The sequence below is a fragment of the Macaca nemestrina genome, chromosome 20 (assembly GCF_043159975.1).
Source record: "Macaca nemestrina isolate mMacNem1 chromosome 20, mMacNem.hap1, whole genome shotgun sequence".
NCBI classification, from domain to species: Eukaryota; Metazoa; Chordata; class Mammalia; order Primates; family Cercopithecidae; genus Macaca; species Macaca nemestrina.
Genome location: NC_092144.1, coordinates 60,391,313 through 60,416,879, shown reverse-complemented (window position 1 = coordinate 60,416,879; position 25,567 = coordinate 60,391,313). Strand labels below are relative to the sequence as shown.

At 50.8% G+C, this 25,567-nt stretch overlaps 1 protein-coding gene across 10 annotated transcripts in view; it reads right to left on the bottom strand.

Moving 5' to 3' along the window:
* Positions 1-450: 450 nt before the first annotated feature.
* LOC105497163 (myosin heavy chain 14) overlaps positions 451-25,567 on the bottom strand; it is a 148,991-nt gene continuing 123,874 nt past the window's right edge. For all 10 annotated transcript variants that reach the window (XM_071087521.1, XM_071087523.1, XM_071087524.1 and 7 more), the window contains 8 exons: positions 24,680-24,841; positions 23,344-23,472; positions 22,123-22,211; positions 21,755-21,878; positions 10,666-10,874; positions 4,109-4,217; positions 1,766-1,938; positions 451-1,358 (listed from right to left, as the gene is read on the bottom strand). In XM_071087521.1, coding sequence (XP_070943622.1) covers positions 1,208-1,358; positions 1,766-1,938; positions 4,109-4,217; positions 10,666-10,874; positions 21,755-21,878; positions 22,123-22,211; positions 23,344-23,472; positions 24,680-24,841 — 1,146 coding nt within the window. In that variant the 3' untranslated portion in view covers positions 451-1,207. The remainder of the gene's footprint in view (positions 1,359-1,765; positions 1,939-4,108; positions 4,218-10,665; positions 10,875-21,754; positions 21,879-22,122; positions 22,212-23,343; positions 23,473-24,679; positions 24,842-25,567) is intronic.

The following is a 25,567-nucleotide window of genomic DNA, read 5'->3' as shown; positions in this document are numbered from 1 at the left end:
TGCTTTTGAGACAGGATCTCATTCTCACCCACGCTACACTGCGGTGGTGCCGGTGGTGCCGTCATAGCTCGCTGCAGCCTCCACCCCCAGGGCTCAAGTGATCCTCCCACCTCAGCCTCCCGAAGCACTGGGATCACAGGTATGAGCCACTGCAGCAGGCCTGTCATTTATTTTGCAAACACTTAAGAGTTGGCCTGAGTGCAACACCCGTTCTAGCACTCACTGGGGGCGTGGAGTGAGGGACGCTGCTGCTCTGAGACTGTTCCCTCATCTGTATAGTGGAGGGAATATTTCCATTATACACTGGGGTGAGGAGGAAAGGAGTTAAGAAGCGCCTGATCCACAGGAGGCCCCTGTAAACCCACGCAGCTGTGATCCGAACCAGCAGGCTGCCTGACCTGCTGCCCCAGCAGAGACCCCCTGAGGGAACACACACAGCCACACAGACGGTCCAGTTGGGTTGGAGTTTATTTCTGCCAGAGCCTGGAGGCTGGGAGGATAATGGACACTCCTTCAGTCCCAGAGGGAGGCTCCAAACCCTCAGAGCAACCAGAAGGGAGGGCGGAGCATGGGCAGCAGCAGGAGTGAGAGGAGTCCCCTTGTCCTGCCCCTTTGCAAGGGTTCAAGGCTGGTGGAGGCCTGGGGTTTCGGCCACTCAGGAGTTCAGGGGTGGACGCAGAAATGGAGGAAGGAGAGTGGCTACGCAGAAACAGAGTGGGAGCGGGACTCCTAAAAAGATGCACAGAGAGACCCTCAGAGAAGCCAAGAAAGACGGCGAGAGGGGAGGGAGGGAGAGGGAGGGAGAGAGAGAGAGAGCAGCAGAGGGAATGGGCTGTACTGGCTGAGGACGGTGGAGGAGCCGTGTTACTCCCTTCCTAATATCTACAGATCAATAACGAGGGAAGGAAGGAGGACAGGTAGCTGACGGGAACACAGCTGGCCAACTGCACCCAGTCTCCCCCCCCCCCCCCGAGCAAGGTAGCTCCAGTCCTTGCCTCCCTGCCTGCCCCGCTCCTCTGTGTTTAGGGGTCATCCTTTGATGGGAGGTTGCAGGGGACCCAGGTGGGGTCTGATAAACGTCAGAGTGCGGCACCATTTTCAAAGGGCAGGAAGTCAGAGGGCGGGGTTCCTGGGACAGGGGCCCGTGGGGTCCAGGGAGGAAGGGGGCTGGGCCCCATCTGTTAGTGCATCTGGGGACAGGGTAGGGTTACTGGGGGTGGGCTGGTGGGGACCCCTCAGGCTCCGGGGATGGCCCAGACCCAGGCTCTGCTTCCTCTGTCTCCTCGTCGGATGCCACGCCCTCCTCTAGTCGGAAGACCTGCCGCACCGTACGGGTGGTGAAGGTGAGGGGGCCGCGTCTGTGGGAAGGAGAGACCGGGGTACAGAGATGAAATGAGGGGAGGAAAGAGAGAGAGATAACAAAATAAGGGAGAAGAGAGAGATGAGATCAAGAGGAATGGAGGGAGACGGGCAGAAGCAATGGGGGGGGCAGAGAGAGATGGACACACAGAGGAGGAAAGGAGAGAAAGGCAGTGGTACACGGTGGGAAAGGAGGGCACAGAGATGAGACAGGGAGAAACGCGTGTGGGAAGAAAGAAGTTACCTGGATCTGGCTCTCCGGCAACACAGCCGCTGTTCCCACAGCCCCACGCCCCCGTGGATCCCATTTCCCCCTCCTGTTGCCCCTGACAAAGCCTCGCGTCCCTGGGGTTTGTGGAGTGAGGGTGGTGCCCACCCGTCAGGCCTACACGTGGGATGACCATACCGAAGCCGGTTCCTCAGTGTGGTCACTTCACGGTTCATGGACTCGGCCGACTCTGTGACATCCTCCAGCTCACGCTGCAGCCTCCGGCGGCCGGCCTGAGCCCGGGATGCCTCCTCCTCCGCCTCCTCCAGCTGCCGCTTCAACTGCTTTACTCGAAGGTTTCCCTTCTCCAGCTTGGTGGGAGCAGGGGGACCGGGTTATATCTCCAGGTACTGTCATCACTCCCTCCCTCCCCAACAGCCCACTACTGCCCCCTGACTCTCTCTGCCCCATCCTCTGTTCTCTGTTCAGGCCTTGTTCTTTTCCCCTAAATCCCTCATGCCAGCTTCTACCCTGGCCTCCAGTCTCTCCCCTCCAGGTTTTCTTCTACATGACCTCAGAAAGGCCTTCCTATACCCAGAGCTGACCCAGACCCTCCTGCTCACAATCCTTTCATGGCTCCCCAGTACCCCTGGGACAAGGGTCCAGCCCCTCAGCCTTGCACTCTAGGCCCCACAGGGTCTCTTTTTGGTCCAATTCTCTCTTCCCATAAACCTACTGACCAGACCAACTTCACTGAGATCCTCCCCAGATCCCACCACCTCTCTCTTCAGGGAGGGAACATACATGATCTGACCTCATTTCTTATCATTCAACCCTCCTACCCCACATTTTCTGGTGTCAATGAGCTCCCATCACAAGAAGCAACTTGCAGGTGCTGGACTGGAAGTGAGTGCAGATAGCATCCTGGCACTTGGCACATCAACAGAGGGTTGGAATCAATGACTTTGCAATTCATAAATTCTGGCATCTAGGAAGGGCCCTTGTAGGGAGGTGAGGCAGCCAAAGGGAGGGAAGAAGTTAAACTCTACCAAGAAGCTAGACCAGGACTAAAATAACAACAGATGTTTATCTAGACCATACTGGTCTACTTTTTGTTCTGAACTCACCAAACTTATTTCTGTACTTCAAGGCCTTTATACTTGCTGTTCCCTCTGACTGGCTCTTCTTCACCCTTCAGGTATCAATTTAAATGTCACCTTCTCAGAGAGTTCTTCCTGATCTCCCAACCTGAAGAGGATTCACCAGTCCTCTGTGTCTTCCTCTCTCTTCACTTTTTTTCTTCATAGTCCTTGTCACAATCTGTAATTATCTGCTGGTTTACAGGTTTATTGTCTCATCCTATGCTGAAAATGTAAGCTCCATGAGGGCAGGGACTTCCTCTGTTTCGTTCACATCCATATCCCTAATGCCTACCACAGTATCTGGCACATAGCAGGTGCTCAATAATTGTTCGTGGAATGAATGGTAAATAAAGCACAGCTGAGCTTTTAAGGGCAGAGGGACTCCGTCCAGACAGATCTGGGATATGATCCAGGCTCTATCTCTGTGACTCTGATGCAAAATATATCCTCTTAAAGTTTCAGTTTCTTCATCTGTGAAATGGAACTGGTGAGGAAATGCAAATGTGTATTTTTTATTTTTATTTTATTTTTTGAGAAGGAGTCTCGCTCTGTCACCCAGGCTGGAGTGCAGTGGCACGATCTTGGCTTACTGCAAGCTCTGCCTCCCGGGTTCATGCCATTCTCCTGCCTCAGCCTCCTGAGTAGCTGGGACTACAGGCACCTGCTACCACGCCTGGCTAATTTTTTGTATTTTTAGTAGAAATGGGGTTTCACTGTGTCAGCCAGGATGGTCTCGATCTCCTGACCTTGTGATCTGCCGGCCTCAACCTTCCAAAGTGCTGGGATTACAGGTGTGAGCCACCGTGCCTGGCCGTGTATTTTTTAAAAAGCAGTTGCTTGTGACACAGTAACTGCTCAGTAAATAATGAAGAACACACACTCTGGGGCTAGAATGCTGAGGTTTGACTACTGACCCCACCTCTTACCAGCTAAATAATTTTGAGCAAGTTACTTCACCTTTCTCTACCTCAGTTTCCTCACATAAAGAAGAGTATAAATAATAGCACCTTCCTTCTAGCATTCTGATAAGAATTAAACACACTAAATGTTATGTCTTTAGCACAGTGCCTGGTACATAGAAAGCACTCAATAAACATTATCTTTCGTTATTTTAGTACTGGTCTAGCTTCTGGGTAGACTTTCACTTCTTCCCTTGACCTGGCTGCCTCAGCTCCCTACAGGGCCCTTTCTAGATGCCAGCATTTATAAATTGCAAGCTCACTGATTCCAACCCTCTGCTGATGTGCCACATGCCAGGATGGTACCTGCATTCAGTTCCAGCCCAGCACCTGCAAGTTGCTTCTTGTGATGGGAGCTCATTGCCTCTGGAGATGCCCTGTGCAATCTCTCAGTCAGTGGTCGCACTCTCCACCGCTCCCTAATGATGTCAGCTGCTTACCTGGTCCCGGAGCTGGTCAGCCACCCTCCGCTCCTCCTCCACCTGGAGCACCACCTCTTTAAGCCGCTTCTCAGCTCTGCGCACCAGTTTTCCAGAGAGGATGCGCTCTCTGAAGAGAGGGATGAGGAGTCTCAGTAGAGGGGCTCAACTTAGGATGTTGTCCCCATAGACTCATGCAGTGGCTGTCATCTTGTTCTTAGATTGGCTTCTTCCCTCTTTGCTAACTCCTAACTGGTTCCCACAGTTTACTGAGGCCAAACACTGACATGCAGGCTCCCTTCTCCTCGGCATTCATGTCCCTGGCTTCTACTAGGACACCTCACATACCTGTTTCCTATGATACTGTGATTTATAATAAGTATACGCTTAGTCCCGTTCAGTTTCCAAAGAGAATCATTTACAAACTAGTTTACTCTTTGGGCCCTTTCATTTTTCCTTGAAAATCATTTACTATCTCTCACAATTGAATATATCCTTTTTTGTCCCTCTCCCCTATAAAGAGGATACTTAAGCCTCAACCATCTGGCCCTGTATAAAAAGTCTTACATTCAGGCCGGGCGCGGTGGCTCACGCCTGTAATCCCCACACTTTGGGAGGCCGAGACGGGCGGATCACGAGGTCAGGAGATCGAGATCATCCTGGCTGACACGGTGAAACCCCGTCTCTACTAAAAATACAAAACATGAGCCGGGCGTGGTGGCGGCGCCTGTAGTCCCAGCTACTGGGGAGGCTGAGGCAGGAGAATGGCGTGAACCCGGGAGGCGGAGCTTGCAGTGAGCCGAGATCCGGCCACTGCACTCCAGCCTGGGCGACAGAGTGAGACTCCGTCTCAAAAAAAAAAAAAAAAAGAAAAAAAAAAAAAAGTCTTATATTTTATATGGCTTCTGTGTTCATGCACATTAATATATTTGTATGCCTTTTATTTTGTCAATCTATTTATCGTCAGTTTATTTCAGCAGACTTGAATCTTCAGAGCGGGAGGGAACACTCTTTTTCCCCTACACCTGTCCTCTCCTGCACGGACCATCACATCTGGGGTGAAGTCCATGGGATAGGACCCCTAGCAGTCGGTATTGCTTGACAGCCACACTGGATACAACAGCCCCAGGTGTGCTGAGAGGAAGGCACAGGGCTGTGGGCGAGTGGCAAGGCACTAAGCAGTGCAAAAGGATGCAAGGAGAGAGGCTTCTTCAGCTAAGAATCATCTAGTCTTTCTTTGCTCCCAGGGTGACTTTATTATTTTTCTGAGAAAGGGCCTTGCTGTGTTGACTGGACAGGAGTGCAATGGTGTGATCACGGCTCATTGCAGCCTCAATGTGCTGGGCTCAAGAGATCCTCCCACCTCAGTGTCCCGAGTAGCTAGGACTACAGTGTGTGCCATCATGCTGGGCTAATTTTTAATTTTTATTTTTTATTTTTTTATTTTATTTTATTTTTTTTTTTTTGAGGCGGAGTCTCGCTCTGTCGCCCAGGCTGGAGTGCTGTGGCCGGATCTCAGCTCACTGCAAGCTCCGCCTCCCGGGTTCCCGCCATTCTCCTGCCTCAGCCTCCTGAGTAGCTGGGACTACAGGCGCCCGCCACCTCGCCCGGCTAGTTTTTGTATTTTTTAGTAGAGACGGGGTTTCACCGTGTTAGCCAGGATGGTCTCGATCTCCTGACCTCGTGATCCGCCCGTCTCGGCCTCCCAAAGTGCTGGGATTACAGGCTTGAGCCACCGCGCCCGGCCAATTTTTATTTTTGTAGAGATGGGGTCTCGTCATGTTGCCCAGGCTGGTCTTGAACTCCTGGGTTCAAGTGATCCTCCTGCCTCAGCCTCCCAAAGTGTGGGAATTACAGGCATGAGCCATTACACTTGGTGCGGGGTGACTTCAAGCAACTCTTCTACTCCCTCAGAACCTCGGTTTCCTCATTTGTATAATGGAGCAGGGGTCCTCATAGACCTCAAACTACAGTTCCCATGAGCCCTAGGGCCCCTGGGTAACCCTGTGGACTGAGAACCACTTCTCTCATGAACCTCTGGGGCTGTTTCCTTCTGCCTGTCCCTGAGGCCTCTCACTCTCATCACATTCCACAACGAATTTAGCATCTTTCCCCAAAACCCAATATTTCCTCAGTCACCAGGCCTTAGCTCCAGTGTCTTCTTCCCCTGCCGCCACCCATAGCCTTGGCTTCATTCCTTCTGGCCCCTAATTTCTCTTCTTCATCCTCTCCTGTTCATCTTCACGGCCCCAGCCCCAGCTCAGGCCTCATCTTGTTCTGCTTGGACCATCACTGCAGACTCCTTCCCAACCTCCCAGCTTCCAGTCTCTCTCCTCTGATCCATTCCCACCGTAGCCCCAGAAAGGTCTTTCCACACCTAGAGCTGGCCGTGTCCCTCCCCAGCCCACAGCCCTCCCATGGCTCCCTCCCCATTGCCCCCAGAGCTCCCCACTGCCCACGCAACAGAGTTCCTTGGCCCAGTATTCAAGGCTCTGTGTGCTTCAAGCCTCATTTACCTCCCTGTCTCCCTCTTTCAGGTCCCAGACTCTCAGAACCAATCACATTCCTCCAAATGCCCTGATGTCTCCCACACTTTCCCGCGAAGCTGCCAGCTGACTTGGGACTCCAAGCCCTGGAAATCCCATTCTTGTCAGCTCCAGTTCAAGTGCTTCCTCCTCTAGAAACCCTTCCCCAACCACTACATCTCAGGGCATTGCAGCTTCTTCTTCATCTATGTCCCTTCAGCCCTTCTAGTTCATAGACCTTCATTGCCATGTCCAGCTCATGAGTCTTTCACCTTGGGGAATCCACCAGACATGGTATTAGACATGGAGGTAATTAGGTATACTTCCATGGTATGTCTAATTGTTCATAATTTTTTCAGGGATCAGCACATGGGAAGGTCAACAGTACACTCCTCTTTTTTTCTGAGTTGGAATCTTGCTCTGTTGCCCAGGCTAGAGTGCAGTGGTGTGATCTCGGCTCACTGCAACCTCCACTTCCCAGGTTCAAGTGATTCTCCTACCTCAGCCTCCTGAGTAGCTGGGATTACAGGCGTCCACCACTACTCCTGACTAATTTTTGTATTTTTGGTAGATATGGGGTTTCATCATATCGGCTAGATTGGTCTTGAACTCCTGACCTCCAGTGATCTACCCGTCTTGGCCTCCCAAAGTGCTGGGATTACGGGCGTGAGCCACCATGCCTGGCCCCAATAGTATACTCTTAATATTTGTTTGTTGAATGAATGAATAAATACAAAAGGGAACCTTATATAAATTTGATGTATAATAACATTTCTCACCATGAGATAATGTACAGATGATGAATAGCAAGTCAAGCATCCTACATTTATAGCCCATCTCAGCCTCAGGTTTTCTACATGTAAAACAGGATAACAATGGTCCTTCCTTCACAAGGATTATGGGATATCATACAGGTACATACAGGTAGTCCAGCACCTGATATATAGTAAATCCTCAATAAATGGAAACTATTAGTATTGTTGTAATTATTGTTGCTGAATAGTATGGAGCAATAGAAAAATCTATTGTATTGGAAGACTGAAAGGTATTAGGCTTAGTAATAAATATTCTGTTAGTTTTATTAGCACAGCAATTCTCAACTAGGAATGTTATGGGAATATTCTTGGTCGTTCCAGCAACTGGGGATGGAAACCCTTTCAGCCCCATACTACTGCTGCTTCCTGTCTCTGAACGTGGATGTCTGTGGGTGTGGTGCTTGGTGCAATTGCAGCCATTTTGTGACCATGAGGAAAAGACTGAAAAACAACACAGATGTTGATCCAGAGCCCTACCATTTTTGGGCTGCCTAGCTCTAGACTTCTTATCACATGAAAAAGAGACATTCCTCGTTGTGCTAGACTGATAGAACAGATGGTCCCAGTTCTCACCCCTTCCTGTATCCATACCTTGGCAATATGACTTTGCAGCTGCTCCTATCAAACAGTCATATCTATTTCCCCTTTCCTTTGAATCTGAGACTGAGTGACTTGCTTTGGTTAATAGGATATGGTAGGGCCTGGCGCGGTGGCTCAAGCCTGTAATCCTAGCACTTTGGGAGGCCGAGACGGGCGGATCACGAGGTCAGGAGATCGAGACCATCCTGGCTAACATGGTGAAACCCAGTCCCCACTAAAAAAAAAATACAAAAAACTAGCCAGGCGAGGTGGCGGGCGCCTGTAGTCCCAGCTACTCGGGAGGCTGAGGCAGGAGAATGGAGTGAACCCAGGAGGCGGAGCTTGCAGTGAGCTGAGATCCGGCCACTGCACTCCAGCCTGGGAGACAGAGCGAGACTCCATCTCAAAAAAAAAAAAAAAAAAAAAAAAATAGGATATGGCAGAAGTGACACAGTACCAGTTCCAAGTGCGGGCCTCAAGGAGTCTTTAGCACTTTCCCTTACTCTTAGAACCTTTACTCTGTCATATGAACAACCCTGGGCTAGCCTCCTGGAGGATGAGCGGCCACATAAAGCAGAGAAAAGTTAGCTTAGTTATCCTAGGCAAGGCCTTAGAGTTACACAAGCCCAGCCAATACCACTCATGCTGTTCTTGAAAATAAGAAAGTAAAAAAAAAAGAAAGCCCAGCCAAGATTAGCGAATCCATCTAGCTGAGCCTCAACTGAGCAGATGCATGAGTGAAGTCCACCAAGCCCAAAGCAGCAGAACTCACTAGCCAAAGACTCATGAGCAAAACTAAATGGTGGTTGTTTTAAGACACTAAGTTTCAGAGTGGTTTGTAATTCAGCTATAGCTAACTGACACATTATTATGTAAATAATACTCTTAGTGAGACTGCAGTTACTTGTAGCCCAAAGCATCCTAAATGATACAGAAAATCAGCAATCATTTAAATATTTATATACATTTACACTTTTTTTTTTCCTTTTCTTTTCTTTTTTTTTTTTTTGAGCCCAGGCTGGAGTGCAGTGGTGCAATCTTGGCTCACCGCAAGCTCCGCCTCCCGGGTTCACGCCATTCTTCTGCCTCAGCCTCCCAAGTAGCTGGGACTACAGGAGCCCGCCACCACGCCCTGCTAATTTTTTTTTTTTTTTTTTTTTTTTTTTTTTTTTTTTTTCCGAGACGGAGTCTGGCTCTGTGGCCCAGGCTGGAGTGCAGTGGCCGGAACTCAGCTCACTGCAAGCTCCGCCTCCCGGGTTTACGCCATTCTCCTGCCTCAGCCTCCCGAGTAGCTGGGACTACAGGCGCCGCTACCTCGCCCGGCTAGTTTTTTGTATTTTTAGTAGAGACGGGGTTTCACCGTGTTAGCCAGGATGGTCTCGATCTCCTGACCTCGTGATCCGCCCGTCTCGGCCTCCCAAAGTGCTGAGATTACAGGCTTGAGCCACCGCGCCCGGCCTACGCCCTGCTAATTTTTTGTATTTTTAGTAGAGATGGGGTTTCACCGTGTTAGCCAGGATGGTCTTGATCTCCTGACCTCGTGATCTGCCTGCCTCAGCCTCCCAAAGTGCTGGGATTACAGGCGTGAGCCACTGCGCCGGCCTCTTTTTCTTTATTTTTTTTCCTTTTTTGAGATGGAGTTTCACTCTTGTTACCAGGCTGGAGTGCAATGGCGTGATCTTGGCTCACCACAACCTCTGCCTCTTGGGTTCAAGCGATTCTCCTGCCTCAACCTCCTGAGTAGCTGGGATTACAGACATGCGTCACCATGCCCAGCTAATTTTTTGTATTTTTAATAGAGACAGGGTTTCTCCATGTAGGTCAGGCTGGTCTCAAACTCCTGACCTCAGGTGATCTGCCTGCCTCAGCCTCCCAACGTGCTAGGATTACAGGCATGAGCCACCGTGCCTGGCATCTTTTTCTTTTCCTTTTTTTTTCTTTTAAATGGAGTCTGGCTTTGTCACCCAGGCTGGAGTGCAGTGGCACAATCTCAGCTCACTGCAACCTCCATCTCCTGAGTTCAAATGACACTTTTGCCTCAGCCTCCCTAGTAGCTGGGATTACAGGCATGAGCCACCACACCCGGCTAATTTTGGTATTTTTTGGTAGAGATGGGGTTTCACCATGTTGGCTAGGCTGGTCTCAAACTCCTGCTTTCAAATGATCTGCCTGCCTCGGCCTCCCAAAATGCTGGGATTACAGGCATGAGCCACTGTGCCTGGCTGTTTGTTTGTTTTTTTTTTTTTAGAGACACGGTCTTTCACTGTTACTCAGGCTGGAGTTGGACTGCAGTGTTGTGATCATAGCTCACTACAGCCTCGAACTCCTGGGCTTAAGCCATCTTCTTATCTCAGGTTTTTGAGCAGCTGGGACTACAGGCATGCGCTAACACACCTGGCTTTTTTTTTTTTTTTTAAGAGATGAGGTCTTGCTATGTTGCCCAGACTGATCTTAAAACTCCTGGCCTCAAGGGATCCTCCCACTTCTGCCTCCCAAAGTGCTGGGATTACAGGCGTGGGCCACCATGCCAGGCCAGTAGTCATTACTATGATGATGTCTTTTGGATGTTTCAAACTAGGTGTCTGTAACGCAGCGTCCTTCCTCTCACTCACCAGAATGTGGAGGTCACCTTTCTCCCGTGGCCTCCGCTCTCACCTACCTGGTCTCTTGCTCTAGCTGCTCCTCAGCCTGGGCCAACTTAGACTCAAGGGCAGCAATGGTCATCTTGTGGCGGGCTCGGGCCCCAGCATCCTCCTCACCCAGGCGTCCCCGTAGCTCCTGGATCTGCCGTTCCAGCTGCTGCCGCCCACTCTCTGCCTTGGCTGAGAAACTGCGCTCAGCTGACAGCTCTGTGGTCAGTGACTCTACCTGTAGCGGGAGGGGAAGGAAGGATGCCATGGTGGAATCTCAGAGGGAAGGTGGCCGGTAAATCTAGGCACCTCCAAGAATGAAGCGCACTGATGATTGTCACACGCATCGCACAGGGCCTGAAACATACTAAATCCTCAACAAATGTTCGCTTGTATTTTTATCAATAGTTTATTGACTTATCACCCACAGCACTGCCAGCCCTGGGTTTTAACATTGTGGATGGTTTTCTGCTTACTTTAATAAGTCCATGAGATCATCACAAACTTGTTTAAATGTCATAAATTCTACTTCTGACTGTGAATGAGTCTATTCCGAGAGTTATCACACTTCTATTTGCACCAGGATCTTTTGGGGGAGCTAGTGAAAAAAATGCAGACATCTGGATCTCACCCTTCAGAGACTCTGACTCAGCAAGACCAAAGCGGAGTCCGGGAATCTGCATTTATAACAGGCATCTCAGGTGATTGAGATGGGAAGGATACGCAGGAGGATTTTGAGAAACACGACCTCATAAACAGTAGCTGCTACGTGGAAAATGTGTAAGCACACCCCTAATAATAGTTCCCGTTTATTTATTCAGCTTGTACTCCGAGCGAGGCCTTCTACTGGAGCCATGGAAATGAGTCAGACTCAGTCTGATTCATACTTTATTTCACCCTCGCAGGGACACAATGACTGGGTAATTAGCATATTCTCCTTTGCGTTTTTCTTTTTTAATTAAAAAAAGTGTTTTTTTGAGACAGAGTTTTGCTCTGTTGCTCAGGCTGGAGCTCAGCTGTTGCCCAGCTGGTAAAATCCCAGCTCACTGCAGCCTCAACCTCCCAAGCTTAAGTGATCCTCCCACTTCAGCCTCCTGAGTAGCTGAGATCACAGGCATACACCATCACCTCTGCTAATTTTATTTTATTTTATTTATTTAGAGATCATGTCTTGCTCTGTTGCCCAGGCTGGAGTACAGTGGCATGATCTCAGCTCACTACAACCTCCGCCTCCCAGGTTCAAGCGATTCTCCTGCCTCAGCCTCCTGAGTAGCTGGAATTACAGGCGCCCGCCACCACGCCTGGCTAATTTTTGTATTTTTTGTAAAGACGGGGTTTCGCCATGTTGGCCAGGCTGTTCTCAAACTCCTGACCTCAAGGGATCCACCCACCTCGGCCTCCCAAAGTGCTGGGATTACAGGTGTGAGCCACCATGCCTGGCCTCAAACTTTTTATTGTGAAATAAAATGGTGATACAGAGAGCCAAACATTAATCAAATTTAAAAAATCAGTAATAAATACTCTGCTAGTTTTATTAGCACAGTAATTCTCAACCAAGAACATTATGGGGGTGTTCCTGATCATTCCAGCAGCTGGAGATGGGAACCCTTTCAGCCCCATGCCCCTGCTGCTTCCTGTCTCTGAACGTGGATGCGTGTGGGTGTCATCCCACACAGGCGCCAGGAGTTAACAAAAGGGAAACATGACTGTCAGTAGCACCTTGGTCAAGAAATAGAACTTGGCCGGGTGCGGTGGCTCAAGCCTGTAATCCCAGCACTTTGGGAGGCCGAGACGGGCGGATCACGAGGTCAGGAGATCAAGACCATCCTGGCTAACACGGTGAAACCCTGTCTCTACTAAAAATACAAAAAACTAGCCCGGCGAGGTGGCGGGTGCCTGTAGTCCCAGCTACTCGGGAAGGCTGAGGCAGGAGAATGGCGTCAACCCAGGAGGTGGAGCTTGCAGTGAGCTGAGATCCGGCCACTGCAGTCCAGCCTGGGCAACAGAGTGAGACTCTGTCTCAAAAAAAAAAAAAAAAGAAAAGAAATAGAACTTTGCCATTCCAGAAGCCCTTTCACACACTCATCCTAATGACAACCTCTTCCTTCTCCCCCAAATGGCACGTTATCCTGACTTCTCAGGTCCACACTTCCTTATATATCTTTAGAGTTTTATTACACACAGATGCATCCCTAGATCCTATAGTTGAATCCTACCCATTTAAAAAAGTAGATGTATGTGGGGTTTTTTTGTTTGTTTGTTTGTTTGTTTTGAGACGGAATCTCACTCTGTCGCCCAGGCTGGAATGCAGTGGTGTGATCTCGGCTCACTGCAATCTCTGCCTCCTGAGTTCAAGCGATTGTCCTGCCTCAGCCTCCTGAGTAGCTGGAATTATAGGCACGCACCACCACACCTGGCTAGTTTTTGTATTTTTAGTACAGATGGGGTTTCACCATGTTAGCCAGGCTGGTCTTGAACTCCTGACCTCAAGTGATCCACCCGCCTCAGTCTCCCAAATTGCTAGGATTACAGGCGTGAGCCATTGCGCCTGGCCAGATATGTCTTTTAAGTCTCTTTAACCTGTAGTTCCCTCCTCCATCCCTTTTATTCCTTTACAATTTTTTTTCTTTTTTCTTTTTTCTTTTTTTGAGATGGAGTCTTGCTCTGTCATCCAGGCTGGAGTGCAGCAGTGCAATCTCAGCTCACTGCAACCTCTGCCGTCCAGGATCAAGTGATTCTCTGGCCTCAGCCTCCCAAGTAGCTGGGACTACAGGCACGCACCACCACACCTGGCTCATTTTTGTATTTTTTTTATACAGATGGGGTTTCACCATGTTGGCCAGGCTGGTCTCAAACTCCTGACCTCAAGTGATCCGCCCGCCTCGGCCCCCCAAAGTGCTGGAATCACAGATGTGAGCCACCGCGCCCAGCCTATTTCTTACAATTTATCTGTTGAAGAATCTAGGTTGTTAGAGACTCGCAGAGTTCCTCTCGGTCTGGATTTTTCTGATCACACACTTACGGTCTAATTCAGCATTTATTTCTCTCTCCTCTATGTCTCCTGGAAATTGGCAGCTGTGTTCAAGGACTTATTCTTTTTTTCTTGCTTTTTTGTTTTTTGTTTTTTTTGAGACAGGGTCTCACTCTTGTCCAAACTGGAGTGCAGTGGCACAATCGTAGCTCACTGTAGCATCAAACTCCTGGGCTCAAGCAATTCTCCAGCCTCAGCCTCCTGACTAGCTGGAGCTCTAGGTACACACCATGATGCCCTGATAATTTTGTTGTTGTTGTTGTTTTTGGTAGGGACAGGGTCTCACTTTGTCATCCTGGCTGGTCTTGAACTCTTGGCCTCAAGCAATCTACCTGCTTCAGCTTCCCAAAGTGCTGGGATTATAGGCATGAGCCACTGCACCCGATCTTTCTCTCTTATTTGTGAATTTTCTTTTTTCTTTTTTCTTTTTTTATAGACAGAGTCTTGCTCTGTCACCCAGGCTGGAGTGCAGTGGCGCGATCTCGGCTCACTGCAAGCTCTGCCTCCCGGGTTCAAGTGATTCTTCTGCCTCACCCATCCGAGTAGCTGGGACTACAGTCGCCCGCCACCACGCCTGGCTAATTTTTGTATTTTTAGTAGAGACAGGGGTTCACCATATTGGTCAGGCTGATCTTGAACTCCTGACCTCGTGATCTGCCCGCCTCGGCCTCCCAAAGTGCTGGGATTACAGGTGTGAGCCACCGCGCCCGGCCTCATTTGTGAATTTTCAAGGGAATTTGTACCTGTGATATTGCTTTGTGTATATACTGTGTGTGTGTGTGTGTGTCTGTGTGTGTGTCTGTGTGTGTGTGTGTCTGTGTGTGTGTGTGTGTCTGTGTGTGTGTGTGTCTGTGTGTGTGTCTGTGTGTGTGTCTGTGTGTGTGTGTGTCTGTGTGTGTGTGTGTCTGTGTGTGTGTGTGTGTGTCTGTGTGTCTGTGTGTGTGTGTCTGTGTGTGTGTCTGTGTGTCTGTGTGTGTGTGTGTCTGTGTGTGTGTCTGTGTGTCTGTGTGTGTGTGTGTCTGTGTGTGTGTCTGTGTGTCTGTGTGTGTGTGTGTCTGTGTCTGTGTGTGTGTGTGTCTGTGTGTGTGTCTGTGTGTGTGTGTGTGTGTCTGTGTGTGTGTGTCTGTGTGTGTGTGTGTCTGTGTGTGTGTGTCTGTGTGTGTGTGTGTCTGTGTGTGTGTGTGTGTCTGTGTGTGTGTGTCTGTGTGTCTGTGTGTGTGTGTGTGTGTGTGTGTGTTGGGTTCTGTCCATGGTTTCTTGCTCATAATTCACATAGCCCTTTTAGAGTAAACAGAACTGCTCTCTCTAACTTCCTCCTGCCCCCTCTTTCACCTGCACGAGGCAGACGCTCTAATCTGACTGTGGGTCACAGGACCCTCATTTCAGAGGGGGAAGGAATGCTGCAGAGACGCCAGGAAGAATCTCAACAGACAGGCCTCGCTGGGTTTAGATCGGACCCTTTTTGTCCAATCACATTTCTACATGGTTGTCAATCACGCCTATCCAGTGACATCTCCACAAAAGGCCCAAGAGGACAGGATTTGGGCAGCTTCTGGGAGGCTGAACATGTGCAGTACTCAGAGGGTGGCACTACCAGGAGGGCACAGAAGCTCCATGCCCCTCTCCCGTACCCCCATGCATCTCCTCATTTGTATCCTCTGTAATATTCTTTATAATAAACCAGTAAAGGTAAGTGTTTCCCTGAGTTCTGTGAGCCGCAAATTAACCCAGAGGGCATCGTGGAAACCCCAACTTGAAGCTGGTTGGTCAGCGGTTCTGGTGGCCCGGGCCAGGCACAGTGGCTCACATCTGTAATCCCAGCACTCTGGGAGGCTGAGGCAGGTGGATCGCTTGAGGTTGGGATTTCGAGACCAGCCTGGCCAACATGGTGAAACCTCATCTCTATTAAAAATACCCCCAAAATTAGCCGGCTGTGGTGGCACACACCTGCAATCCCAGCTACTTGGGAGGCTGAGGCAAGGGAATTGCTTGAACCCGGAAGGCTGTGGCAGGAGAAGCGTTTGAACCTGGGAGGCAGAGGTTGCAGTGAGCTGAGATTGTGCCATCGCACTCCAGCTTGGGATGTGACAGAACAAGACCTCATCTCAAAAAAAGGAAAGAAAAGGAAAAGAAAGGGAAGGGAAGGAAGAAGGGAAGGGAAGAGAAGGAAGAGGGGAAAGGAAGGGAAGGAAGAAGGGAAGGGAAGGGAAGGAAAAAGGGAAGGGAAGGGAAAGAAAAAGGGAAGGGAAGGGAAAGAAAAAGGGAAGAGAATGGAAAGAAAAAGGGAAGGGAAGGAAAAAGGGAAGCGAAGGTAAAAGGGAAGTGAAGGGAAGGAAAAAGGGAAGTGAAGGGAAGGAAAAAGGGAAGGGAAAGGAAGGAAGAAGGGAAGGGAAGGAAAAAGGGAAGGGAAGGGAAGGAAAAAGGGAAGGGAAGAGAGGGGAGGGGAGGGAGAGGAGGGGAGGGAAGGGAAGGGAGACGATCTAGTAGCCTGGACTTGAGACTGGTGTCTGGGGCAGTGTGGGGGAGGGACAGGTTTGGGCACTGAGCTCTCAATCTGTGGGTTCTGACAGTGTCTCCCGGTAGATACTGTTGGAATGGAATTGGAGGACACCCTGGTGTCTGCGGCAGAACCGATGGCTCGCTTGGTGATGGGGAGAACCCCACTCCCTACACTGGGTCACCGAAGTCTTCTTCTGTGTTGATGATTGTGGTTGTGTGACAGCACAGGAGAAATGGTTTAAGTTTTTTCCAGATGGTACCCTAAGCATCCTCCAAAGGAGTCTCACTAGGGTGAATAGACTCCCGTGCAAAATTCACGTCCACTGAGAACCTCGGAATGTGACCTTAGTTGGAAATAAGATCTCTGCAGTTGTAATTGATTAACGTGAGGTCACGCTGGATTAGGGTGGGCCTCAAATCTGGTATGGCTGGTGTCCTTTTAAGAGGAGATGAGGGCCAGGCAATGGTGGCTCACACCTGTAATCCCAGCACTTTGGGAGGCCGAAGCAGTGAATCACTTGAGGTCAGGAGTTTGAGACCAGCCTGGCCAACATGGTGAAACCCCGCCACTACTAAAAAATACAAAAAAAATTAGCCAGACGTGGTGGTGGGTGCCTATGATCCAGCTACTCAGGAGGTTGAGGCGGGAGAAGCGCTTGAACCCGGAAGGCAAAGGTTGCAGTGGGCTGAGATCGGCCCATTGCACTCCAGCCTGGGCGACAAGAGCGAGACTCCGTCTCAAAAAAAAAAAAAAAAAAGAGAGAGACATGAGACAGAGCCACAAAGATAGGAAAATGCCTTGTAAAGTTAGAGCCAGAGATTGCAGTGATGCATATACAGATGAAGAAACACCAGGGACTGCCAGCACCCACCAGAAGCCAGGATAGAGCACGAACAAGAGGAGCCACGCCACCTTGATTTCAGACCTCTGGCCTCCAGGACCACAAGAGAATACATTCCTGGCCGGGCGTGGCGGCTCACGCCTGTAATCCCAGCACTTTGGGAGGCCGAGACAGGAGGATCACTTGAGGTCAGGAGTCTGAGACCAGCCTGGCCAACATGATGAAACCCCGTCTCTATGAAAAATACGAAGATTAGCTGGGCATGGTGGCGCATGCCTGTAATCCCAGCTACTCGGGAGGCTGAGGCAGGAGAATCACTTGAACCCAGGAGGCAGAGGTTGCAGTGAGCTGAGATCGCACCACTGCACTCCAGTCTGGGTGACAGAGTGAGACTCCATCTCAAAGAAAAGGAAAAAAAAAAAACAGAGAGAATACATTCCTGTTGTTTTAAGCCACATTTGTGGGAATTTGTTATGGTGGTCCTAGGGAACTAACACAGCAACTAATTAATATTTTTTTAAAGTTGCTGTGAACTCATGAATTTAAACAGATTTCAAGGGATTAAATCAGTCGCAGTTATTTTCCTCATTGAAGCTGAAGTTGCCCCACTTTGGGCCAGCGGGAGGCTCTTCGCACTAACGTCTACGTGCTCTTGACATAACTACACTACCTTTCCCACTAATGGGTATCACAAAATGTTCTGGGCTACTCTTGTTCATTGCCTGCTCCAGATCTGGAATCAGCCATTTTCGAAGAAGCTCCAGTTTCTTTTCTTTCTTTTTTTTTTGAGATAGCCCCTCACTCTGTTGCCCAGCCTGGAACGGAGTGGCACAATCTCGGCTCACTACAACCTCTGCTTCCTGGGCCCAGGCAATCCTCCTATCTCAGCCCTCAGAGTAGCTGGGGCCACAGGCGTGTGCCATGGCACCCGGCTAATTTTATTTTTTTGTAGAGACGGCATCTTACTATGCTGCTCAGGCTGGTCTCAAACTCCTGGGCTCAAGCAATCCTCCTGCCTCAGCCTTCCAAAGAGCTGGGATTACAAGTGTGAGCCACTGTGCCCAGCCATCCTGTTTCTTTTACAGGGAAACAGCATTTCCAGATCACAACGTGGACACAGGGATACTCATTGCTACTAGGTTGCCTGTTTCTAGGCCTTTTGGGTGGTCAGAGAGACTGGATCTGTATAAAATACATCACCAGTTGGCCGGGTGCGGTGGCTCACGCCTGTAATCCCAGCACTTTGGGAGGCCGAGGCGGGCGGATCACGAGGTCAGGAGATCGAAACCATCCTGGCTAACACAGTGAAACTCCGTCTCTACTAAAAAATACTAAAATTATCCGGGCGTGGTGGTGGGCACCTGTAGTCCCAGTTACTCAGGAGTCTGAGGCAGGAGAATGGCGTGAACCCAGGAGGCAGAGCTTGCAGTGAGCCGAGATCACGCCTGCACTCCAGCCTGGGCAATACAGCAAGACTCCCTCTCAAAAAAAAAAAAAAAAAAAAGTACATCACGAGTTCATGTGAATATAACGTCAAATTGAGAACTACAGATTTGCTTAGTTTTGTTTTTACAGGCGTGAGCCACTGTGCCTGGCTTAAACTATTTTTTAAACATAATTTATCACTTTTCTTTTTGAGACAGGGTCTCACTATGTTGCCCAGGCTGGAGTGCAGTGGTACAATCATGGCTCACTGCAGCTTCGATCTCCCTGCGCTCAGGTGATCCTCCCAACTCAGCCTCCTGGGTAGCTGGGACTATAAGTGTGTGCTACCATACCTGGCTAATTTTTAAATTTTGTGTAGGGAGGCAGTTTTGCCACGTCATCCAAGCTGGTCTTGAGCTCCTAGGCTAAAAGCAATCCACCAAAAGTGCTGGGATTCCAGGCATGACCCACTGCGCCCAGCTAAACGTAATTTCTTTTCTTTCTATTTCTTTTTTCTTTTTTTTTTTTTTTTGAGACGGAGTCTCGCTGTGTGGCCCAGGCTGGAGTGCAGTGGCCGGATCTCAGCTCACTGCAAGCTCCGCCTCCCGGGTTCACGCCGTTCTCCTGCCTCAGCCTCCCGAGTAGCTGGGACTACAGGTGCCCGCCACCTCACCTGGCTAGTTTTTTGTATTTTTTTTTTTTTTTTTTTTTTTTTTTTTTTTTTTTTGAGACAGAGTCTCGCTCTGTCGCCCAGGCTGGAGTGCAGTGGCGCAATCTCGGCTCACTGCAAGCTCCGCCTCCCGGGTTCACGCCATTCTCCTGCCTCAGCCTCCTGAGTAGCTGGGACTACAGGCGCCCGCCACCGCGCCCGGCTAATTTTTTTTGTATTTTTAGTAGAAACGGGGTTTCACCGTGGTCTCGATCTCCTGACCTTGTGATCCGCCCGCCTCGGCCTCCCAAAGTGCTGGGATTACAGGCTTGAGCCACCGCACCCGGCCGTTTTTTGTATTTTTTAGTAGAGACAGGGTTTCACCGTGTTAGCCAGGATGGTCTCGATCTCCTGACCTCATGATCTGCCTGTTTTGGCCTCCCAAAGTGCTGGGATTACAGGCTTGAGCCACCGCGCCCGGCCCTCTTTTTATTTCATATATACTTTTTGTAGAGATGGGGTCTCACTATGTTGGCGAGGCTGGTCTCAAACACCTGGGCTCAAGCGATCCTTCCGCCTTGACCTCCCAAAGTGCTGAGATTACAGGCATGAGCCACCACACCTGGTCTTTTTTTTTTTTGAGATGGAGTCTTGCTCTGTCGCCCAGGCTGGAGTGTGCAGTGGCGGGGTCTCGGCTCACTGCAAGCTCCGCCTCCCGGGTTCACGCCATTCTCCTGCCTCAGCCTCCCGAGAAGCTGGGACTACAGGCGCCCGCCACCACACCCAGCTAATTTTTTGTATTTTTAGTAGAGACGGGGTTTCACTGTGTTAGCCAGGATGGTCTCGATCTCCTGACCTCGTGATCCACCTGCCTCGGCCTCCCAAAGTGCTGGAATTACAGGCATGAGCCTCTGCGCCCGGCCACACCTGGTCTGTTTTTTATTTTAAAAAAAACTTAATCTCTTCTGTAGGACAACTATATCAAAGTTCTTTGGCGCTGAGTACCCTGATGTCAAGGACGTTGTAGATGACAGAGTACCCCATCTTTGATCATTCACTTTATCCCACATTATAAACTCAATATCTCAGAAAAACAAGGCTAATACTATCACCATCAATTAATGAAAGTAGGCTAAAACTTTTTTGCATATTTTCCCCATTCCCTCCATTTAAAAAGTAGTCTTACTACACATAACTGTTGAGCATATAATTATTACCTTTTTTTTTTTTGAGACAGGGTCTCACTCTGTCATCCAGTCACCCAGGCTAGAGTGCAGTGGCACAATCATAGCTCGCTGCAGCCTCCATCTCCCAGGCTCAAGTGATCCTCCCTCCTCAGCTTCCCAGGTTGTTGGACTACAGGCATGCACCACTGTGCCTGGCTAATTTTTACATTTTTTGTAGAGAAAATTAGAGAATCAGGAGAATCGCTTGAACCTGGGAGGCAGAGGTTGCAGTGAGCCGAGATCGCACCACTGCACTCCAGCTTGGGAAACAGAGCGAGGCTCCATCTCAAAAAAAAAGAAAAAGAAAAAGACAAAAATTAATGAGGAATGCAGACGTTGGTTTGTCCTTGGAAATCCCATCGCTCTGTTGTCTTCTTGGCAAACTCCTACACTTCCTTTAAGATCTCTCAAAGCATCACCTCCACCAGGAAGCCTTCTCTGATGGCCTCTATCCTCCAGGCTAGGTCTGTAGTCCCTTCTAGGTTCCCACAGTGCCCGTGTTTCCTCCATTTTCACTTGTGTCTCTGTATTGGGATGGTCTGTTTCCTCCTTTAGACCAAGATGTGTTTGAGGGCGGAGACTTACTATTATCCATCTCCAGGTCCCCAGCATAAGCCAGAATAGGATCTGGGCCACCAGAATCCTCAGAAAATATTTATAAATAAATATACAAATGAAAACATGCTTTTCTCCCTCTGCTGAACTCCAACTTATGCTTTAAAACTCCCAGCCAAATGTCTCTTTTTCCAAATGTTTTCTTACGACTCCTGCAGAAAGTTCTTTATCTCTCTATACTGGGCTCAAACTTCCATGATCACACCTGCTGGCCTATAATGTGACAGCATAGTCCCATGTCTGTTTCCTCCAGAGAACTTCATAGGACAAAAACCCCATGTAATTTATCTTTGGATCCAGCCCTGAAGAAACCCCTCAGAAATACAAGTGAATCATGCCTTTCCACCCTTTTTAGAACTCGTATTCAACCTTCAAAACCCAACTCAAATATCCCCTTTCTATATATATATATATATATATATATATATTTTTTTTTTTTTTTTTTTTTTTTTTTTTTTTTTGAGACGGAGTCTTGCTCTGTCACCCAGGCTAGAGTGCAGTGGCCAGATCTCAGCTCACTGCAAGCTCCGCCTCCCGGGTTTACGCCATTCTCCTGCCTCAGCCTCCCGAGTAGCTGGGACTACAGGCGCCCGCCACCTCGCCCGGCTATTTTTTTGTATTTTTTAGTAGAGACGGGGTTTCACCGTGTTAGCCGGGATCGTCTCTCGATCTCCTGATCTCGTGATCCGCCCGTCTCGGCCTCCCAAAGTGCTGGGATTACAGGCTTGAGCCACCGCGCCCGGCCTCTATATTTGTTGAATAAGAGGACTGAAGGTTACAGTCCCAGGTCAATAGGGACTGAGGCTGGTGGGGGTGGTCAATCGCACTCACCTGGAGGAGCAGCTTGCGGTAGCGGTCATTGAGCAGCTCCGAGTTGCTCTGCTCCTCCTCCAGCTCTTCCTCCAACTGCCCCAGGCGCCCCTCCAGCTGACGCTTCTCCTCCAGAATGGCTGCCCTAGGGAGACAGGAAGGGGTGGGGATGACAGGACAGGACAGTCAGAGGAGGGTACCTTGCCTGTAACACTATAGGACCCTGTGGTTGGCCCCACCCTCCTCCCCAGCCTCACAGCCCAGGGGTCCCTAGGTTAACCCTGCCGTCCTCCCAGCTTCCTGTGCCAGAGCTCAGCCAGTTCCAGCCTACCCCAGCTTCACCTCCTGCAGATGCAGCACCTCAGCCTCCACACCCTCGGGGCACTTACTTGCTAAGGTTGCCATTGGCCACCTCATCTGCCATCTCATCCCGGTCCTGCGCTGCCTGCCGCCGAGCACGGTCTGAGGCGGCCAGTTCCTGTGATGACAGAGAGAGGGGTGGCCAGTGGGGGTGAGGAGAAGCAATCTGGACACGGGTCTAACCCCTTCTCTGTCCCTCACACCTCAAGTCTCTTGGCTCTTTTCTCATGCTGTCCCTGGGTAACCCTGGAATGACATCCACAGATGTCTCCTAAATCTGTCTCCTGAGCCCCTGACCTCTTGCAGCCCAACCTCCAGGCCCCTCACCCTCTCCACCTTTTACTGCACACAGGTTCTCCTCTCAAACCTGCCTCTCCTCCAGGGTCCCCCAGTCACCGAGCCAGACCCCCAGTGCTCTCCTCCCCTCCTCCGGACCCCCTCACCATAGCCTCCTCCCTCGTGCCTTCTCACTGCTTTCTCTGTCCTCTGCATCCACTTGGCCCTGGCTGAGGGTTCTGTCTCTCTCTCTCCCCATTCCCACTCCCCCTCCCACAGCCTTTGCGCCTCCAATCTCCCCACTCCATTTCAACTGCTACAAGGCTGACCCTGCCCATCCTCTGTTCTGGATCTTTCCATGGCTCCCTAGTGCCCTAGGACAAAATTCCTGCTCTTAGCCTGGCATTGGAGGCCACATGGTAAGCCCAATCCACCTCCCAAGCCTCACACCCAGGGACCCTGTGGTTAGCCTCCGTCTCCTCCCCAGCCTCATACCCCAGGGACCCTGTAGTTAGCCCCACCCACCTCTCCAGCTTCACACCCAGGGACCCTGTGGTTAGCCCCACCTATCTCCCCAGGCTCACACCCAGGGACCCTGTGGTTAGCCCCACCTATCTCCCCAGGCTCACACCCAGGGACCCTGTGGTTAGCCCCGCCCACCTCCCCAGCTTCACACCCAGGGACCCTATGGTTAGCCCCGCCCACCTCCCCAGCTTCACACCCAGGGACCCTGTGGTTAGCCCCGCCCACCTCCCCAGGCTCATACCCAGGGACCCTGTGGTTAGCCACGCTTACCTCCCCAGGCTCATACCCAGGGACCCTGTGGTTAGCCACGCTTACCTCCCCAGGCTCACACCCAGGGACCCTGTGGTTAGCCCCGCCTACCTCCTCAGCATCACACCCCAGGGGCCCTGAGGTTAGCCCTGCCCGCCTCCCAGCTTCCTGTCCCAGGGCCCAGCCCACCCCAGCCTCACCTCCTGCAGCCGTAGCACCTCAGCCTCCAGGCCCTTGAGGCGCTTTTCACTTTCCCGATTCTGGGAGAAGATCTCCTCCCGGGAGCTGCGTGTCTCCTCCACCTCCCGCCATAGCTCCTTCATCTGGGCCTGGGTGGGATGGAATAGGTAGATGGGCTCAGCCTGGCCACACAGCACAGGGAACTCCTCCACCCCCTTGCCAGGTCGACGGGGGCTCCTCAGCTCCCGTGAACAAGCAGGGAGTTCTCTGAACCCTGCAGACCTGGGCTCCTGGGTATAAAGCCACTTGCTGTGTGACCTTGGGCCAGCCTCTCCATTCTGGTCCTCAAGGGAGGAGGTTGATCTGGCTGAGCCTAGAAGGCAGCTGGAAGCCTGATGGAGCCTGGCTTCAAGTTAGACGTGGGTTTGAATTACAACTTGGCCATATCCTTGCTGGGTGACCATGAGCCGGCCACTGCCCCTCTCTGAGCCTCAGTTTGCCTACTGTTTATTTATTTATTTAATTTCTATTTTTACTTTTTTGAGACAGTCTTGCTCTGTCACCCAGGCTGGAGTGCAGTGGTGGGATCTCAGCTCACTGCAACCTCTGCCTCCCGGGTTCAAGCAATTCTCCTGCCTTAGCCTCCTGAGTAGCTGGGACCACAGGTGCATGCCACCATGCCTGGCTAATTTTTTTATTTTTAGTAGAAACGGGGTTTCACCATATTGGCCAGGCTGGTATTGAACTCCTGACCTCAGGTTATCTGCCCACCTTGGCCTCCCAAAGTGCTGGGATTACAGGTGTGAGCCACCGTGTCTGGCCAAAAAACCACAGGGTACTTTCACTTCAAAAACAAAAACCACAGAGGCGGGTGGATCACTTGAGGCCAAGAGATCGAGACCATCCTGGCCAACATGGCGAAACCCCATCTCTACTAAACATACAAAAATTAGCTGGGTGTGGTGGCACATGCCTGTCATCCCAGCTACTCGGGAAGCTGAGACAGGAGAATTGCTTGAACCCGGGAGGCGGAGGTTGCTGTGAGCTGAGATCACATCACTGCACTCCAGCTTGGGCGACAGAATGAGACTGTCAAAAAAAAAACAAAACTGAACAAACAAACAAACAAATGAGGAAATTTGACTTAAGAGTGCAGCATTTGAAATGAAAGAAATGTGAAATATAAGAAGGAAGCCAGCCTCTGGGGCATGGATGTTTATAAAGGCGCTGACCCATGTGGATGCCGCCTGTGGGGAGAGCGAGGGGTCCGAGCTGGCCTCAGACCCTGGAGTGATGGTCGGGGCTTGAAGATACCACAGCCTCCCCTCCCTGGCACAGCTCACGCCCCGCCCTTACCTGCATCTTTCGAAGCTGCTTCACCGCCTCCTCCTTGCCCTGCCCAGCGGAGGCCATTTGAGCCTTCAGCTCCTCCAGCTCCCCCTCCAGCTTCTTGCGGGCAGCCACAGCCAGAGTGCGCTGTTTCCGCTCCTCATCCCGCTCCACCTCTGCATCTCTCAGCTGGACAGGAGGTCAGGAGGGACTGGGTCAGGGACAGGAAACACAGCCTCCCTCTGTGTGCTAGGGACATAGATGTCTACCCCGGAGCTCCTGTCCAGGCTGCAAGCCCCGTTCCTCTCACCCCCTGACTCTCCTTACTTGGTCCCCTCTCTATCTCCACTGCCCCAGCTCAGTCCCCCCATCTCACCTAAGCCTCCTTTTTAGCCTCTCATCTCTCCCCTCCAGTCCATTCCAACACGTCTCCAGAGCTGACCCTACTCATAGCCCTCCCATGGTTCCCCAGTGCCTCCAGGGCCAAGTCTTGGACACTCAGCCATGTCTAAGTCAAAGGGGCTACTGGAGACAAAACCCCGCGGAGACCCCTGGCCTTAGGTCACCCGTTCACCTTTCTTCCCTGCCTGCCCAGCTTCTAGCACCCTCTTCCCCAAGTCTGTTGCCCACATGGCTCCAGAGGGGTCTTATGACACCCAGAGCTGCCCCTGCCCCTCACCACCTAGTAGAGGGAAGACATGGGAAGTTCCTGAATGAGTAATGAATGAATGGTGCAGGGAGGGAGAGAGTAATGGAATAAACAAGGAAGCGAGGGAGCGATGACTGACTGGATTGGGGAAGGATACGGATGGAGGGGAGGGCAGATGAGCAGGTCAGTGAGTGAGTGACTGAGTGGAGACAGCAGGGGGTGCTGAGGGCCTGGGGTTGGGTAAATAGGGGAGGGGTTGGGTTGGG